The sequence below is a fragment of the Brachypodium distachyon genome, chromosome 4, assembly GCF_000005505.3.
Source record: "Brachypodium distachyon strain Bd21 chromosome 4, Brachypodium_distachyon_v3.0, whole genome shotgun sequence".
In the NCBI taxonomy this organism is placed as follows: Eukaryota; Viridiplantae; Streptophyta; class Magnoliopsida; order Poales; family Poaceae; genus Brachypodium; species Brachypodium distachyon.
Genome location: NC_016134.3, coordinates 14,500,022 through 14,519,652, shown reverse-complemented (window position 1 = coordinate 14,519,652; position 19,631 = coordinate 14,500,022). Strand labels below are relative to the sequence as shown.

At 46.4% G+C, this 19,631-nt stretch overlaps 1 protein-coding gene across 4 annotated transcripts; it reads right to left on the bottom strand.

The window, feature by feature from the left end:
* Positions 1–1,716: 1,716 nt before the first annotated feature.
* LOC100833723 lies at positions 1,717–19,579 on the bottom strand. 4 transcript variants are annotated; one of them, XM_024462709.1, is made up of 16 exons: positions 19,416–19,579; positions 18,504–19,299; positions 8,165–10,305; positions 7,050–7,105; positions 6,850–6,978; positions 6,609–6,756; positions 6,469–6,529; positions 5,833–5,965; positions 5,540–5,731; positions 4,673–4,882; positions 4,110–4,364; positions 3,672–3,713; positions 3,118–3,327; positions 2,734–3,000; positions 2,363–2,590; positions 1,717–2,240 (listed from the first exon to the last, which is right to left on the bottom strand). In XM_024462709.1, the coding sequence occupies exons 2-16, from the start codon at positions 19,286–19,288 to the stop codon at positions 1,986–1,988; spliced, it is 5,112 nt and encodes a 1,703-aa protein (XP_024318477.1). In that variant the 5' UTR covers positions 19,289–19,299; positions 19,416–19,579; the 3' UTR covers positions 1,717–1,985. The 4 variants fall into 4 exon arrangements, with proteins under 4 accessions (XP_024318477.1, XP_024318478.1, XP_024318479.1 ...); XM_024462710.1 differs by having other exon boundaries at positions 3,705–3,713; XM_024462711.1 differs by lacking the exon at positions 3,672–3,713 and having other exon boundaries at positions 19,416–19,578.
* Positions 19,580–19,631: the final 52 nt, after the last annotated feature.

Here is a 19,631-nt window from a genome sequence, read left to right as displayed (position 1 = left end):
GGCAAGCTATATAATTGGGAAGGACAAATAGTCCCATTATTTCACACTGATCATTGATGGCAATAAATAGATACCAAAGTGGACAGGCCTCAAACCCTGGAGAGAGAGAGAGAGAGAAAAGATGGATTCGTAATGCATGAAAAACAGGACACGAGGGAGATGCCCCTGCAACTAGCTCCAGGCACATATTCTCGGCGTTTTCTTTGCTTGAGCATTTTTGGGTGAACCGGTCGGTCTGTGCTCTATTCCTCCAGCTTGAGTTCTTGGGTGTGAAAACTGTGCACCCGCATATATGCTACTCCATGAGAACTACTCTGACTTCTGAGGTGCAGATGTTTGCCCCAAACTTGAGTCCATGAGGTCAAATCCCAGTGCACTCTAAAGAAACAGTGGCCTTAACTTTCCAGGCAAAGATGGCGATCGGTCAAGTGGTACTACTAGTCAAGCACAGACCACCAGACAAAGAGCTGGGAATTTTCTCATCCTGGGTCCATGCTAAGATAGAGTAGAGCTGGAAAATTTTCACAAGCTTCCAAGTCTTGGAAGACTTGGCATGAAATTTACAGACATGCATGTGTAGCATTCTGATGGTGACATCATCCTGTCCCTTGTCATGTCCACGTATTCGTGCTTATCATGACAGGGCACTGTGCGAAGCCAGTAATATTGCTTGCAACTAGTTTCTAGATACTGTTTTGGATTCTGTCGCTTTCATGTGCTTCTGTTCCTCGTCTTCTGGAAATTCCTGTCTCCTCTGATAGAACATCATCGATAAATCACCATGCAAAATCGCCCACTGGAGCTTGCAGTTCTGTCCATCCTTGGGACATTCAGACAGTAGAAATTTCAGGTTATTTCTCAGAGAGGGTGAGGCTATTTTCCAAAGATAACCTTTCTGAACAGATAACTCTGGATTAACCGATGACGCAAGAACGTGCAGTTCAGGGTTGAATCATAGAGAGGTCCCAAGTGCCAAAGAAAAATGCATTTCAGTGTGTAGTAGTATCAGATCAAGTGGAAGCATCATGATTTAGCAAGTGGGAACTCAGGACTGAACTGCAGTCAAACGACAGCAACACTGAAAACATGTTCATTGGTGAGGGACAGGCTGGGTTCAACTTGAAGCTAGCGTTCAACACCGCTGTCTCATTCATCTACTAGTCCATTCGTTAGAAAACAAAGACCGAAGCACAAAGATGGGTGGTCACCAAGCAAAGCCAAACCGAACTACAGAAGTACTATACCATCACTTGAAACAAATCCAAACTTTGAAGCAGGACCAGAGAAAAAGATCGCTGTAGGGCCGGGTTTGCAGCGCCGAAGATATGGGCCAATCATGTACCGGTCAGCCTGGGCCAGCAATATATAGAATCGATCGCCACCGGCCACGGAAGGCCCCCGTGGTAGCCCATGCGGGCATATATACATGCCCACGCCCAGAATTCCAGACCCAGGAAGGCATCAGCAGCCCAGCAAGGCAACAGCACAATTCACGTTAACTTACTTCTTTCTCCTTCCTTGTTCTCAAAAAAATATATTTCTCCTTTGTCAATTAATAACGCTAATTGCCCCATTTATCTCTAAGAAAGTATACATATACTCTCTCCGTTTCATGTTAACTGGCACGGATTTAGATCCGGCCAGAAATCGAGGTAGGGCAAGCTCCGCCCAATCGCCCATGAGTGCAAGACAAAGGTCCATGAGGATTAACCACCATTGAAAATAAAAATTGGTGGTCTAATTATCACTCGATCCGATCTAAAGGATCTCCACTGAAAACAGATTCCTGTCATCATTTCTTTTCAAAAGAGGTCGAAGCATAGAAAAGAAAAGTTGAAATAAAATCGGAAAACATGCACGCAGACCACAGTACAGGAAAAGAGACGTACTACGTTTTTCAATCTGTATAGAAAACCAAGCGACATGGATGTCACAAAGAAATCGGAAATTCCAAAGCCATGCGCAAAAGAACGTCACATATGCCATCAGTATCTGTGGACGTAGACCCCAAGTGCTTCAAGACATAACCCTGCACGCCCGAAGAAGGCAACGACAGGGCCGTCATTCCCCGCCGCCGCCGCAGCGCTGAACGGAGTACCTCCTCCTGCTCCAAAAGGTCCATAGGCACGGGCTTGGTCCGTCGCAAACGTGAGCGATGTTACAAGGTTGGAAGATGTACCATCAGACGAACCCACCGTGCCGGAAACCCCCTGCAGTACCTCCGACGATTCCAGCACAATCTGCAAGGAACAGAAAAGGGAAAATCAATGGTCATGCAGCAAACCAGCTTAGATTGCAGGGAAAACAATGAATCTTCTTTTTCAAGAGCAAACTTTGTGTTTAAGCTCCATCGCTAGCTCACCTTGTATGAATTCCCGGAGGGAGTGCCCCAAGGACCTACATTGTGCTTAACCCCCTTAAAGTCGATGTATGAAAATGAGAGTGAATTGATGACGGAGCCAAAGCTAACTGTTACGCTCTCCAGATGCTGGGGTTCCATCTTAGCGTTGATGTACCGAACATTCCCTTTGTCTCCATTCCCACCCCACGGCCCGATCTTTGTAAGTCGAGGCTCACGAGAGCTAACCAACTGGGCAGAAAACACACAAGGAGGATGACATGATAATCCTTTTTCTCTGAAAAATAGGTTAAAAGCCGAAGTGGTTCCCAAAAATGGGCTCTGATAACAATTAGTTGCGCAAATTCTGTACTCATCATGTATAATTTTAGTACCTCCTTCTGCATTGCTTCCAGATAAGGATTCACATAGACACCGATCGCATTAATGTATGACTCCGAACACCCGAAAAAGCCTACGATGCTGCCCTTGCCCCACAATGGAATCTGGAAAGAGGTTCCTCTGCCTTGCCCGAAAGGACCATAGCTATGGGTGTTCGTGATTAGAGTAAGCGACGTGACGATAACGTCAGACGATGCAGGGTCAAATGGTCCGGTTGTTCCACGGACCCCTGTCAGGAACTCCGAACTGCAAAGCAGAATCTGAAAGACAACCAAAATGATTACCACGTACGCTGGCTGTTTGTACTGGCTTAATGAGTTTCCATCTGGAATAGTTTGCAGTATTTTTAGCCTCTAAAACTAAAGATGAGCACTCACTGTATCAGTTTGATCAGGATTCCCAGTAGATGCGCCCCACGGACCAGCGGTGTGCTTCTTTCCATCATGGCCATGGTAAATGAATGTAAGAGAATTAAGCACCGTGCCACTGCAAATTGTCACGCTTTCTAGACGTTGTGGTGGCATCTTGAGGTCGCGCACTTGTCCTCCATTTCCGCCCCATGGTCCGATCTTGGCAAGGCCAGCCTCCTGAGTGCAAAATAGTCAAGCCAAAGAAGAAAATACAGAAGAAACTAAAAACTGAGATAAGAATTTCATCATCTACAAGATCTGGTTGGCACGTGTGGTTGGTCATTTCGAGCATGAAAAGGTGTCAGTTGGGTGCGGGCCATGTCAATGCCCATGCTTCTCCCAGTGAGGTATTCAATGGTTGAACATTTCTCATGTGTGGCTTATAAGTTCAACATTGACAAACAAATGGTATTTTTACTGGTAAGCTAAGCAAATTTACTGAGGGACTGGAAAATGCGGTTAGCAGACAGTAAACAAAAATACCACCGGTAACCAAAACCGTGCTCCTGCAGCTTTCTCACCTGAAAAAGAGATAGATAGCAGTTGGCATATACCTCGGTTTCCTGCATAGATTTCACATAGATGCCGAATGCGTCTAAGTAGAAAATACAGAAGAAACTAAAAACTGAGATATGAATTTCATCAACATCTATCAAGATCTGGTTGCCACGTGTGGTCAGTCATTTTGAGCATGAAAAGGTGTCTGTTGGGGGACCGGGCCATGTCAACGGCCATGCATCTCCCAGTGAGGTATTCAATGGTTGAACATTTCTCATGTGTGGCTTATAAGTTCAAAATTGTCAAACAACTGGTATTTTTCCTGGTAAGCAAAGCAAATTTACTAAGGGGACTGGAAAATGCGGTTAGCGGACAGTAAATAAAAATACCACCGGTAACCAAACCCGTGCTCTGGCAGGTTTCTCACGCAAAAAAAATGATAGATAGCAGTTGGCATGTACCTCGGTTTCCTGCATAGGTTTCACATAGATGCCGAATGCATCTAAGTACCACCCTGCACGTGCAAAGAAGCCTACGATGCTCCCATTGCTCTGCACTGGGATCTGGAAAGGAGTTCCCTTTTCTTCTCCAAAAGGTCCATACCGACCAGCGGTAGTGATAAAAGTAAGTGACTTTATAACACCGGCCGGTGCGGAGTCATATGGACCGATTGTTCCGGAAACTACGGTTAGAAACTCGGTAGGCTGGAGGACAATCTGCTAGGGAAGAAAAAGGCAGGAGAACTGAGGATTAAATATTTTTTTATCTTACCTGCAAATGTAATTACTAAAAGCAGAGAGCTGTATGTCTAAAAAAGCAGAGATCCAAAAATACAACAAGAAAAGCATTCCAGCTGAGCTATTTGTGCAAGAGTACAACTAAAAGCCAACATGGAATAATAGAAGAGGCAGAAAAAACAATCCTCTATAATATATAACAGGAATAAGCATGCTTTGCTTGTCTTGAGAAGTAACTTTGAGTAAGATGGCACTTGAATTTGAAAAGAGAGAAGATTCACACTTACACGAAATTTGTTCCCGTGACCTTCAGGTCCATGACCGCCCCATGGGCCTGTTATGTGGTTCTTCTCATGATGGTCATCGTACGAAAATTCAAGCGAATATATAACCTTGCCACTACCGATTGTCAAGCTTTTCAGACGGTGGGGTGCCATCTCAATGTCACGTGGGCCCCCTCCAATTCCTCCCCACTGCCCAATCTTGGCGAACTTAGCCTATTTGAGTACAAACACGTAATAGGAAATCAGAAATGACAAATATTTAAAGTGCATCTATACACGTCGCATCCATAGACCCACTGGGATCACACGATTGCGAGTACTTCCAAAGTTCCAATCATATGTTGTGCTCTGATACTGTTTTTTATGCACAGCGGCTTTCAGATTTGATCAGAGTTTGTGACACATAGCACTAGTGTGCATGGTATCAAGAGTTCCAGACCAAAGTAGGTGAATCCTGTGGACTACCAAAATAATGATGATGGATAATCACAGCAGAAAAGAAAAGATTTAGCAAGTGAACAGGGAATTCTTCAGGAATGATCTCAAAAAGTATATGAATTGCCAACCCTCTGAAACCCTCTCACATATTTTAGGAACCCCGGATCCTTGCTCTATAAAAGAATCTAGTGCTAAAAGAAACTGGTCTCTAATCCTCTCTTCATCTCTTGCTTGTACCTTGTTTTTTGGATTGCAGAAAATGTATGGCTGTGTCTTTGTACACAGTTCTAGGAAATACTTAGAAAAAGGAAAACAATGTATGCATTTCCAGAAAATACTTCTGAAAAACTGTGTGAGGCGGAAATAAGATTTTCACACACATTGGATTGAATTAAGTGAACAGCGCTTGCACATATCATCAGTTTATGGTACCTGGACCCAGGGCGACGCTGTTTCTGTCTGTTTCAACTCACGGACTATATCCTTTACAGTGGGTCTTTTATTTTTGTCAGCGTCCATGCATCTCAATACTAATTCAATGCATCTCTTCACTTGTCGACAATCTTCTTGTGGCGATGCATACATTGGTGTGAACTCTATCCTTTTCATCCAACTCTTGTGTATCTACATAATTGAATTATAAACATGATATTATATATTGTTCATGCAATGTGTAGTATGCAAAAGTACACTGCTCAGTATTGCGAACAAATAATGTATCATACAAGTTTGATTAAGTCTTGAGAAAGCACGTCTGCACAACTATAGTAGCCAAGAGGTCCTGCCATTATCAATATAATTATTACGCCTAGGTACAATACATCATCCTTATTGCAGACTGGGCGCCATGCCATGTATCTGCAAGGTATCATAAATGTCAGTACGGAGCAAAACAAACACCAGGTTGCCCCAGCTCCCTCCCCTCCGCTGCCTCAAAGCACCGGTGCAATTGGGTAGGCTCATCCTGACGATGAAGACGAGCTCAAGGAGGAAGCAGAGGTCAGGGGTGGGTCTACACATTAAGCCCCTGATGATTTCAATCAGGTGAGCCACCTTGAGGACGCCAAGAAAACATGGAGCATTCTTGAGGAGATCCATGAAGGCACCTCATCTATGGTATCCAGTGTGTGGCTTGCTGACCATTAATGGATGTTACTTGAAAATACATGAGGCACTGCCCTTGCTCTGTGCCTATCGAATTTTTTGTCGTATGGGTTTGAGACCACTAAAGAGGCTCCCTCCTCCCTGAAGAGTCGTGAGTGATAACCAGCTCTTTTGGACCATGTTTTTTTTCTGGCAGTACATTGGCAGGTTTTATGTTATGTCTAAATGGAAATAGCTTTTTCATATAGGTAACTTACCCCTCACATATCCTTGTGATTATGCTGTAGCGTGTGCGCCAATCGTGATGGCAATATTCTTCTGCGCAAGTTAAGAAAGAGAATATTATTCCATTATACATATTCCATCATAGTTGTAGTTAAAGCACTACCATAAGTACCATTTAGATGCTTGTCAAGGCTTCGACAATACAAAAATTCAAGGTAGTATACTCCTTCACTGGAGATTTTACATGAAACAAAATCTCCGTTATCCCGGACATATAGATGACGTGTCGCATAGTAGTACCCAACTAACTGCACAGTATTCTGATGCAATAAACAATGGTCAGGTTTCTTATATTTAATGATCGATGTGAAAGTACCGGTAATTTGAAACTAGAAATATAAGTATTGCTCTACCTTGAAAGCTTGCCCATTCCCACCACCAATTTTACTTCCCTCAGAAACACTATGCCTGATTTCTTCTAACAGCCGGGACACAATATCCAGTGGCGATAATATGTGATGTGACATGTTCTCCCTGAGGTTCTATATTGGGACATGTGTTATAGCTAGTGCCAGTCTCATTGCAAACTAAATAATGCATGAATTAATCATACCTCGTGAATGTCTCCAGATCCACCGCTATCAGTCTCGCACTTCTCACGAAATCCATCTGTAACATGTTGTAATGAAACATTAAGATCTCAAAAGGAAAGAAAGTAGACAGGGGTTCCTTTTTCTTCGAGTGTTTACAAATTAAATTAAGAAAATGACTAGCTAGAAATTATCACTACACCATGATACCCTCTTCGTAATGGCTATCAATTGAGAAAAAACAGCTTTCACTGACAAATAGTTAGTTGGAATTTGGAAAGAATAGTTTGGCCTTTGTGTAAGCAATAGCTCCCTTATTAGAACATCGGCTTGTCTGCTCTGGTAAAAAGAAGTAAGAAAATTGCTTTGCTATGCATCTGGAGGTCACCAATAACAACTTATACAATTCGTCGGTATGTCAGTAAGTTCTTGGGAACGATCATCTATTGGCAAAAGTCGAGAGATATAACAAGTAAAATAATGAACAAGGGTGTAAAGCAAACATAATTCATATTCATAAATTCAAAGATAACATGACACCATTAGTATTGCAGAGCTATGGGGCTGCAAGAATATGTGACCAATATAATTGAAAAAAAAGAACACATTGCAAAACAATCTGAAGAAAATTCACACATGTAAATATTGCAATATTGTCGGATGTCTGTGTAGAACTACAAGTTCTTGTCGAAAAAGACATATTTGTACGAGTTGGGTAAAACCAAATAACCAAATAAATTCAAAGCACTAATTACTATTTGCTATATTAGGCCATCATATTTGTCTGTTAGCAAACAAATGAGATCATTTTCTGTGCAACCAATTTTTTAAGTACATGGAGCTCGAGAGCCAAAAATCCTTTGTCATCTATAGCGGTTTCAATTTTGTTTGTGTTCAAGTAGGGGTCCATCTAAGGGACTATATGAAAGCTAGTTTGTGCACCTGACTATAGAACCCTTTTCAATGTTATACTCTCTTGATCCATAAAAAGTGTCGCTCATTTTGGCGACACTTTTTTATGGATAGGAGGGATTATTATTTATATACTAACAGAATAATTGGTTGTCAAAATATTTATGGACAAAACTGATTAACGAGAACAAACGGCAAAAAGAATGAGAAGGAAAGAGAAGATTGCCTTCATTCTGCAGATAAAGAAAGAGAGCATTTCCTGCACTTTGTGCCTCTTTGTACTTCTCCTTTTGTGCCTCTTTATCCCCACAAAAATTCCAATCCACCCATTGTACATTCACAATGATGGAAATGCTTCGATGCTTGCTAAGAGCATCAGTCAACGCCGACTCTGCAAACCTTCTGCCGGATTCATCAACACCAGCGCCTCCAATTTTTGTGGAGATCTCGTTGAGGTTTGTCAGGCCCTCTAACCCAGCAGCTACCAAGCTGTATTGGTCCACTCTGTCAGCATTAAAACCTAGCTTGAGCTTTCGGACATTGGCCATTGCTCCACTCAAAAACACCACACATGGTGTAGTACACACGAACTTGAAGTACTTGAGAACCAGGAATCCTTCACAATCAAAGACAATCCTTCGTGCAGGGGCGGTCCAGATGTACAAGGAGAGAGCGGTGAGTGCATGCAATCCTTTGAGAATAACAACATCTTCGTTCGACAGCTTCCGGACTGAGATCTTTAAAATGCCAAGCTGCGTAAGTTCTTTCGTCCACTCAGGTAGGCTGGAGAAGACGCAGCAGCACCGCGACAACTCTAGTCTCTGAAGAAGGACCAGAGGAAGGGGCACGACGCTGATGCCATGCCAGGAAATACTCATGCCTGAATCACGAGCATCATCCTGCGCATTTACATAAGAGGAGACTACAGGTACCAGAGTTACACGTTTGAGATTGCTTAGTTTCCGAATTATCGACCCCAGGCATTCCAAGTTCCTTTCCAGGTTATCTGACCGTGATGTGGAACATGTGAGACGAAGATCCTGGAGATTGGTCAGCTCACCAAGGCTTGTCACATTTTCTGTTGAGTTCTTGCTGAGATCAAAAACTCCCAGAGTGCGGAGACATGTCATGCGGCCAATACCAGTGGACAGGTGAGCCACACTAGGAAGGTTCAAGTATAACAAGCCTCGAAGATCGACAATATCTGATGGAACTGCAGTAACTTCTGCATCAATTTCCAGTACCATCAAACTTTTTAGCCATTGTATCTGAGATGGAAGCTCCACACTCATATGACGTGCATCAACATGCAAATATCTCAGTCGGAATAGTTCCGAGATTTCAGTGAGGTTGCAACTCACAGGTGCAGTGAGGTTGTCACTTGGATCATCAGATCCAGTAAGGTTCTCACTACTCTTATCAGGATCAGCCCATAATTTAAGGATTAGTGACTGAAGAAACCGAAACTCCAAGATGGAAGGCATGCACTTGACCAATCCACAAAATGCAAGTGTTCGAACTTGTGACAGTCTCATACTTGCCGGTGCCGGCAGTGTGGCATCTTCGACACTGCCAAAGTGCAGGGCCAGCCAACGAACTTTGTCAGCAAGCCTTATAGTGGTCTCAGAATGATCGATTGCAACACTAAAATTTTCTTCTACGGACTTGTATCTAATAAAGTGAAGTACCATGCGGTGCACTCTACATGACAGAATTTCATCATTGCAGTTGATATCCACAGGTTGGATCATTCCCATGTTAATAAGTACATCAAAATAGCTCCGTGCAGCTTCCTCCTCGTCGTCTCCTTCCATTGTGCAGACGAAACCTTCGGCTATCCACTGCTTAACCAAATCATCCTTCCAGATTACACACTCCTCATCATACATAGTCAAATATAGCATGCATGCTTTCATACTATGAGGAAGATTGTCGTAGCCAAGGTTGAGAATTTGTTTTATCCCTTCCAAGTTACCGTTTGTGATCAAATCAGAACTCAGTGAATTCTTTATGTAATTCCATATCCCTATGCTGGCTGGCTGACGTGCTAAAATACTGGCCAAAGTATTGATCACTAGCGGCAAGTGGCCACTTCTTTTTATAATTTCATTTGAAACTTCCTTGAGGTGCAGAGGATATTCCGATTGATGGGCAAAAACTGTACCTGAAAATAGTTCTCTTGACTCATCCTCACTAAGTGGTTCCTTCTTGAAGATATGCCTGGAGTTATCTGCACAGCATGTCTGAGCCACAACGACGACTTCGGTCGTCGTTAATATTCTATTGCAACAGTTTCCCTTTGGCAGAGCATGACTAACAATATCCCAGGTTGATAATGTCCACAGATCATCAATCACAATTAAGTACCTGCCAAAAATATGTATATTATATTTCTACGACACTAAACAACATGGAAAACCACCTCTTGGTGGGAAAGTAGGATGACAGCAAGATTTATTCGGATAAGGGAGAACAAAGTGATGATTGAAGGTGTGATAGTAAAGATTCAGTGCTTGTTTGTATTTTATCTTTGAAAAATCGTATACGTTTTTTATCAATCATTTGCTTCACATTCCTTCTTTTACATTGATGTTAATTGGTAATTTTACAGGTGTATTTTGCTACCACAGTGTACATTACTCTATGTGGCAAATCTCTGTTACTTGATGTCAAAATCTATGAATATTCTGTACATGGGACTATTGACAGTATAGTGCTAAATTAGTAATTCAACTTCAATTGTTAGCCACTATGCATCAAGACTCAAGACTAGCAACTTTTCATGTTACATATCTAGCAACTCCATGTTATCAAACTCAAACCTACTAAGAAGTCACTATCTGTAACTCCACATACTATAAATAAAGGTTATCTCAAACTGTTAATCAAATCCATCTGCATTAAGACCAATTCCAGACAGTTTTGGTGAAAATAGACATCTCATGTCTGGAATATACAGGCCGTTTTTTTCTAAAATACCGGTACTCCACTTTTTCTTTACAAAAACCCATCGCCGAGGCATGCCAACAGAGAAGGTGGCCACACTAATAAAGGGTTCTGTTTCCACCCCTCACGGACGGATGCCCCAAACCGACCGCGAACACCAGGACTTTGTGTCGCTCTCCGCCCTTGTCACCCACAGCATTGACCATAACGACAACAGGCACGAGAAGGAGAAGGGATCTCGTCATACACATCCACCCAGAGGCTGAAAGCTTGGCATGATGAGGAGAAAGACCACCTCCAACTCACAAGCGGAAGCTGTCCGAGAGAGGATCACCACCGGTCGGAGCAGGGGCTAAGACCGCTTTTGAACTATCTAAGATAAAGATTTTCGCAGATGGTTCCAAAACCAACTGTGGTGACAATTTGACATCAATTGCCTTGTTTACAAGCGGTTCAATAAACTGTCTGAGATAGTGGTTTTCAGCTTGCTCTAATAGGCTTCTCCTGCCAGTGTTCTGGTAAGTACATGTGTTACTTTGCGCAAAAAAAAGTACATATGTTACTACATGGCAAATCATGCTGCCTACTAGTAACACTATGTATGTATTACTATGTGCTAGCCTATTTGTTACTACACCTTACAATGTACTCCTCCTACCCAAAATATAGGTCATGTAAGTTTTGTCCTAAGCCAAATTAAGCTTGACCATGTTCCTACGAAAAATAAAAACATTTATAATACCAAGTTAATATACTCTGAAAACATATTTCATAATTGATCTATTGATATTGTAGACGTTGATATATTTATCTATAAACTTAGTCAAACTCATAAAATCTTGATTTAGAAAAACATCTCCAGACTAGCATGTTTCAAGTTTTGAAAATTACACAAGGAACATAAATGTAGTGAGTGGATAGAAACTTGTGTTTATAAATTTTCGTACAAATATATGATCAATTAAGACCTTTGCAACAATACTTTTTTTTATTTCTGTACATTCTGTATATGTATTGTGTGAGCTTTTCATGATCTCTTAAAACTTGGATCTTCTTTTTTACTATGTTTCAGAAAGGATATCATACATATACTCATGTTCCAGGAACTCCTTCCCATTACAACTAACAACTATGCATGTTAGTGCGTATCTATCAATTATGTGATGGTTTGCAAACACCTCATTAGAGCATCTCTAGCAGATCCTGCAAAATCGGAAACGAAAAAACGCGAGTTCAGTCTGAACGCGTGTTTTTTGGTACCAATTTGACCTGGCAGAACAAATACCAAAAACTTGCCCCGAAAACAATTAGGAAGCAGCGCAATGTGATCCATAGCCTGTCGGTTGGGGGCCACGGTCCTGTCTGATCATGAGGACATGGCTAAGGCAGGTTTTGACCATTTCTCCTCCCTGTTGGGGGAATCGGAGGAACGTCAGTTCTCCCTTAATCTGGAGTTCTTGGACTCCAGCCGGGCTGACCTGTCGGACCTGGATGCCCCCTTTTTGGAGGAGGTGTGGGAGGTGGCCCGACAAATGCCATCTGGCAAGGCGCCTGGGCCTGATGGCTTTACCGCTGAGTTTTTCCAGGCTTGCTGGACTACAGTGAAGTCTGATGTGATGGCTGCCTGACAAGCTCCACTCGTTGTGTGGGCACGGTTTCCAAGGATTGAACCAGGCGTTGCTAGTGCTGATCCTGAAGAAGCCAGACGCTGCAACTGAAGGATTATCAGCCAATTAGCCTGATACATTTCTTCGCCAAGTTGGTGGCTAAGGTCTTGGCCTCTTGGTTGGCACTGAGGCTGGGCCCTCTGGTGGGTGATAACCAGTGTGCCTTCATAAAGAAGCGTTGAATCCATGATAATTTCATGTTGGTTCAGCAGACGGCCCGGTACCTTAACCGTCTTCACGAGCCTCGGGTCATGTTAAAGTTGGACATTGCCCAGGCTTTCGACTCCGTCTCTTGGGCCCTCCTTGTGGCTGTGTTGCAGCATGCGGGTTTTGGAGCACGATTTCGTGAGTGGACCGCCGTTCTCCTGTCCACTGCGAGCACCTGTATCCTGCTGAATGGGGAGCCTGGACCATCGATTTGGCATCGGAGGGGTTTGCGTCAGGGAGTACCGTTGTCGCCCATGTTGTTCATGTTGGTGATTGACACGCTCAACCGTCTACTCTCCAAGGCCTCTGAGATGGGGATCCTCCGGCCGCTCGCAGCTCGCCATGTGTCCACTGGCGTTTCCCTTTATGCTGACGATGCGATTATCTTCTGCCACTCGGACCGCCCCGAGTTGATGGCGATCCACCACATCCTTGCCCTCTTTGAACAAGCCTCAGGCCTGCGAACAAATTTTGCCAAATGCTCGTTATCCCCGATCGGTTGCTCCAATGAGGAGGCTGTGCAGGCGGCAGCCATGATGGGTTGCCACCTTGCCCCCTTTCCGGTTCGTTACCTCAGGATACCCTTGGCGCTCCAAAAGCCATCTCCTGAGGCCTTCGACACCTTAGACGACAAGATTGCTGACCGACTCCCATCCTGGAAGTCAGGAATGATGTCTCAGGCAGGGCACCTAACTCTGATCAAGTCGGTCCTGTCTGCCACGCCCCTACACCAGCTGACGGTGCTGGGCCTATACCGGAAGGTGCAGAAGAAGGTGGATAAGATCCTACGGAGCTTCCTTTGGTCAGGACGAGCTGAGGCCAGGGCCGGGAACTGCCACGTCAATTGGGCCAAGAGCATCTCTAGCAAGTTCCCTATGACCGACACCATTCCCTGAAACAACCCAAAAACCAGCTCCAGCAGGTTCCCTGTATGATTCCCAATCCCTAAATTTTTTAGGGAATTCTCAAAATTCTCTCTCCTTGTCCCCAAATCCAGGGAACAGTGGTGATTCCCTAAAACGAAAAAGCGTGCACACGAACTGCCAAGGACCGGAATCCTGATTTTTCAGCTTCTGCCGTTCCACCCGCCGCCGGCGACCGCCCCCGGCCATGGCCTCGCCCTCCGCGCCCTCCCTTCCGGCCCCCGGACCTTGCGGACCCCGTTCCCGGCCCGAATCGGGGCCAGCGAGCACTGCGCCTCGATTCGCCGCCGCCTGCCTCAATTGGTTGCCGCCGCCTCGATTGGCCGTTGGCAGCCTTGATTGGCCGGCGCCCGCCGGTAGAGGAGCACCTCCGCAACCTCCTTGACTCCTCCTCGACCCACCCCGGCCCTCCCGCTCCTCAACCCCCTCGGCCCCCTTGTTTGCCTCCTTGCTGGCAGGCTCGGGCAGCGCGCGGGCACTGGCGGGCTCGGGCGCAGGCGAGCGGAGGAAGGCGCAGGCGGCGTGCGGCGGTGACTGGCGCGCGGTGGCGCAGGCGCGGCGATGGCTGGCGTGTTGGCGACGTGAGCAGGAGGGGGCAGATCGAGACCAGGGAGGAGACGGTGAGAGGAGGAAGGATTTTCAGTCACTGACGAATGGGTCCGACATGTCAGTGTGACATATGAAACAAGATAGGGAACCTGCCGGAGGAGAGTCAAATTTTTTTCCAAAATTTCTTCTCTCCCTTGTCCCTAACCAGTTTCAGGGAACCCGTTACATATGTTCTGAGTACGGTCCGTTGTGCTACCGTAAGCTGGGTATTCCGGACCTTGCCAGGTTGGCCGTCAGTCTGCGTACTTGCTGGATGTGGCGTCTGAGAACTGATCCCCTCCAACCCTGGCGGGGATTGGATCTTCAGTTCTCTCACGTTGAACGAGACATTTTCTTTGCTTCCACCAAGATGGTGGTCGGCAACGGTGCCTTCGCCCTGTTCTGGGAGGACCATTGGGTGGATGGCCGAGCTATCTCTGAGCTGCGTACAAATCTCCCCCTTCTCATTCCGAGCCTAGTTTTGAAAACCAAACCCGTAATCGAATCGGCGAGGCTCTCGGTTCGGGGTTTTTCGGTCGAACCGCCGGTACACCGGTTGAATCGGTCTGGTTTTTTAAGATATAAAAAAATCTATTTTAAATAATGCAAAAAAATAAAAAGATAAAAATCCTGCTCCGCTGGTTGCGGCGAGGTGCGCAGCGAGTATTCGGGCGTCGCTGCGGGTGGCGTGGCGCGGGGGCAGGAGGCGTGCGGCAGCCGGCGCGTGGGTGGGAGGCGTGCGGGATCGAGAGGCGGCCGACGCTGGGAGTGGCCTGGCGGCCGGCAACGGTGGCGGCGGGACAAGGGAGGGAGAAGGCGAGACGGGGGAACGGAAAGTGAACCGGGCGGTTCGAGCCAAACCGGCCGGTTCACCCGGTTTTTTTGGTCCGCTTGGCCGTCCGGTCCAGTGCGCTAAACAGACCGCTGGGAGCTGTTGTTCCGGTTTTTTCCGGTCGGACCGCCGGTCCGGTCCGGTTTCCAAAACTAGGGTTCCGAGACGCCTCCGGAAGACCCGCACGGTCTATGAGGCCCACACAGATAGCGTTGGATCCGCGATATCCAAGGAGTTCTTGGACCGATGGCTCTTTGGCAACACATCCAGATTTGGAGAAGGATGCATGCCATTCACCTCTCGGGCTCGGTTGATGTCCTCTCATGGAGATGGACGGCTGATATGGCCGGTACTCTTCCAAGTCGTGCAACAAGGCCCTATTTCAGGGTGGGACTACCTCCGAGATCTTGAAGTTGAACTGAAAATCTTAGACCCCACCACGAGTGAAATTATTTATTTGGTTGGACTGCCAGGACCGCCGTGGGGCTGCAGAGTTGTGTGGCCAAACCTTGGAGACCATGAACCACCTTCTTGTGGACTGCCCGTTCTCTTGCGTCCTATGGCATGAGGTTCTCTCGTGGGTCCACTCCACCTGCGTCCTGCCAACCGCCGGCGATTTTTTCGCAGCTTGGTGGCGGGAGTTCATCCGCTCTTCCCCTTCAACCATTCGGGAGGACACTGCGTCTCTGATCAGCTTAGAGCGTGGTCAATCTGGAAGCACCGCAACGCCCAACTTTGACAATGCAACCCCCAACTTTGCCTCTCTCTCCTTGACGTGATCAAGACTGATGCTAAGAGTGGGGCGAGTGCGGGCGCTGTAGGCCTCGGTGCGCTGTTGTCGGCAGACCCTAGTTAGCCGCGTTGTGTTGTAATTCGTGTATGGCCGTCAGTGATCTTGTACATAAATGCATCTGCCTGCTCCCTCCTCTCGCGCGCGCCATGGCAGTGACACGCCCGGGCCCGAGCTGAACGACCAGACGCTGGAAAATGGCTGGACCAGCGCCATCGGCAAACGTCGGAGAACAAGGAGAGGTCGTCACCGGCCTCGCCAACGGGAGGGGTTTCTTCGGTGGAGGGGGAGGCAAGGTGAGCACTGGATCTGACCGCCGAGCTCCGCCTTTCAAGTCCCCCGACTGCCGGACGCTTCCCTCGCGCAAACTGCTGAGCTGGATTGCGGCCGGATTTGTGCAGTGTAGGAGGACGCCGGGATCGATTTGAGGAGTTGGTAGACAAATATGCCCGGAATGGAGGCGTGCGGGGATTTGACCGGAGCGGAAGCCTCGGCAGCGAGGGACGACTCGACGGGACTCGACGACTACGGTCGTTGTGAATTTGGGGATCGGACCTACAGAGTTTTTTTAAACAACGTATCTTGCTTTATTTATTTAAATAAGATGAAAAAATTAAAACGAAAACAAAGATTTCGAATAAATCGAAAGTTTCTCCGTTTCTAAATATTTGTCGTGGTTTTAGTACAATTTTACACTAAAATCACGACAAGTATTTAGGAAGAGGAAGTACATCATAAATCTCACATGTTTTTTTGTCGCAGATTAGGAAAGCACAGATGTTCTGGTTAAACCAAAAATCCAAGAGTTGTGATTTTCTAATACCTACTCCTCCGATCATAAATTGTTGTCGAAATATTACATGTATCTAGACGCTGTTTAAAAATAGATACATTCATATTTAGGCAAATTAGGCAGTATCATGTAAAAGTTTGAGTCAAGAATTTAGAATCAGAGGAAGTATCATATAAAAGTTCATTGATATCCCTAAAAAAGAGTTCATTGATATTTATTTTAAATAAATACAAAACCACGACGGTAACATTTGCAGTATCACTTAACTATAATATTTTAGTTTTTCTTCGAGACGCAACACTTCTTGGGCTGGCTCTGGCCGTTTCTCCAAACCCAAACCTTTATCGATCGCTTTTAACAGTGAAACTGACCACCCGACCCCGCATGTAAAGGCTGGCTGAGCTTGGGTTCTGTTTGTTGGATAGGCATGTATGTCTTACCATGCGCACGGCCGGGACTAAATACATCTGAAGCAACTTTGCATGAAATGCATTTGTAAAAAGTCAAGAATTCAAACTGCGGAGGCATGGAATCAATGGCGGCAAATGAGTCGCTCCACAAGACCAAAGTCTGCTCGTTAAATTTCCCGATGTTTGTTTGGGCTCTTAGCAGGAGTTACAACGCTTCTAAGCTATAGAAGTCAGAGCTCAACAAACAAAGTTTTTTAAGCTGCGTTTGGCATTGCAGTGGATTATGATAGTCCAACGTTTTCAACCGGCTTTTGACTATGTTGGTGTTTGGGTAAACCAACTTTTTTCTTCTTTGGTGTGTATTTTTCAACAGCAGATTCAGCACAGCACAGTTCAGCAATGACAAACTAAGCCTTAGACTTACTTCTAGTATACCTGCTTCTTTAAAACGCTAAAAAAAAAGGAAAATGTTAGTTACTCCTGAGCGTACTGCTCCCGTCATATTCAGTGCTCAGATGAAAATTGGAGAAAGTGTAGGGAGAAAGGGAGGGAAAGAAGCCACGCCCATGACGCCGCCGCATGGTTGCTGATAACCCCTGCCGCCATGGCCCATGAGGACGCCGCCACGGGCTGATCGCCGGTCCGTCACATATCGTGGCCACATCGAGCGCGGTCATAGAGCACGGCCATGTCGTGAGGCCATATGGAGCCGCCACATGCATGGAGGAGAGACATTGAGAAGAGAGAGAGATAGAAGAGAGAGACAGAGACAGATCTTACAGGAGAGACATATGGAGTAGAGATGTGGAGGAGAGAAACATGGAGGAGAGGGCTGACCTCGTCGTGGCGTACTGGGTGACCTCCGCCGGCCGTCCGCGAGTTGGACCAGGTCTGGACGAGGGGAGGGAACTGGTCTTCTGGGACACGAATCTCAATGCAGAATGTGGGGTCGAGATAAGTGGAGTCGTACGTTCGGGAGTAAAATATCTCCTCTCCCAAAAAAATGCACTATGCATGAACAACTAGAAGTAACAGTTTTTGCGCTTTTCCCTGTGGTTGATATCATTGCACTTAGATCATATAGGTCATATATTAATGGAGTATTTCTTAGCAAAAGATTTAGTCAAAGCAAGCAGATATATAATACGAAATTCATAAGAAGCGAGCATTCCCGCTTTCGTCTCCTGGAGCAAACGCCGTCCGATTGGCTGTGATCGCGCGGCATTTATAAGTACGTCGCATTTTAGCTTGTGACGGTGGTAATTTCAGTTATGCGACGGTATCAACTTTGATCCATCATGCGGACAAGACTCAAGAGTGCACGTTTGCTCTCTATGCGTTCATGATACGACGGATGGAGTATGCAGCAGTAATATCATGAATGACCCAGAGACCAAAAGGACACTTACGTCTTGTCCCTTAGGTGCGCGTTGATCTGGGAGGCCAGTTTCCGCACGTCGCAGGCGTCGAGGAGCCGGCGCCGTCCAACTTGCTCGAGTATGCTGGTGAGGAGCCTCTTGGTGTCAGGTCTCCGCGAAGTCTGCACGAAAGCCCGGCAACGGAACTGCCCGGCGAGCTTACGGTACACTTCTCTGGCGAGGGTGGTCTTGCCGACCCCGCCAGTGCCAACAATGGAGGCCACCATGCGGTCTGCCTGTCCACTGTTAGCCAGCCACCCGCAAATCTGGTCAGTGGAGTCGCCCATACCAACGAGAAGGCGAACACCTGGCGATGGAAGTCGTCCGCGATCATCATCCAGGCCGGCGGCGCTCCGCCTGCTGGGACGCCACTTGCAGTCTCCGAGGTTGTAGTCCTTGTGCCGCTGGATCGCCTCCTTCACGCGAACCCTGAACCCCGAGATCTCTTCGGCGATCCACCGGCGCCGCTTCAGCTTCTCCCGGAACCGGAAGCGGGGCCGGGAGAGCTTCTGGACGGCGTGGGCGAGCTCGTCGGCGAAGTCGTCGATCTCGAAAGACAGGTCGCGGACGTCCTTCATCCAGAAGCTCGCCGTCTGGGCATGGGATTCAACCTCCGATGGCTCCATTAGGTAATTGTTTATTAGTTCTTGGAGGTCGCCCTGGAGGGCGCGGATCTTGCTCTTCTCGTTGTCCCGGAGCTCCGATAGCAACGACTCCAGCTTCCCGGGAAGGGAACGCATGGCCCCCTGCGAAGCACTGATCCGAGCCTCCGCCATCTCCCCTGTTCCTGTTCGTCATGGTACGTTTGCAGCAGAAGCAAATCAAAGATTAATCAGTTCCTGGTCAGCATGTATGTACAATTATGGACGATGAACTCATGGAAGATTTGGGAGCTCCACGTACGAAGACGACGATCTCCAGATTAAAGTGCGAGATCAAAGCTGGACATTTGGACTGGACCCGGACACTACCTGTACGTCCTAGTCTACCACTTCTCTATGAACTTGCTCCTCGTCCAAGCAGGCCGTGGGCGAACTTGCTGAGCGGATTATTAAACGAGCCATGTCCATGTGCAGTTTTTTCTTTTATTTTCTCTTGAGGACAATTCGACCATTTGTG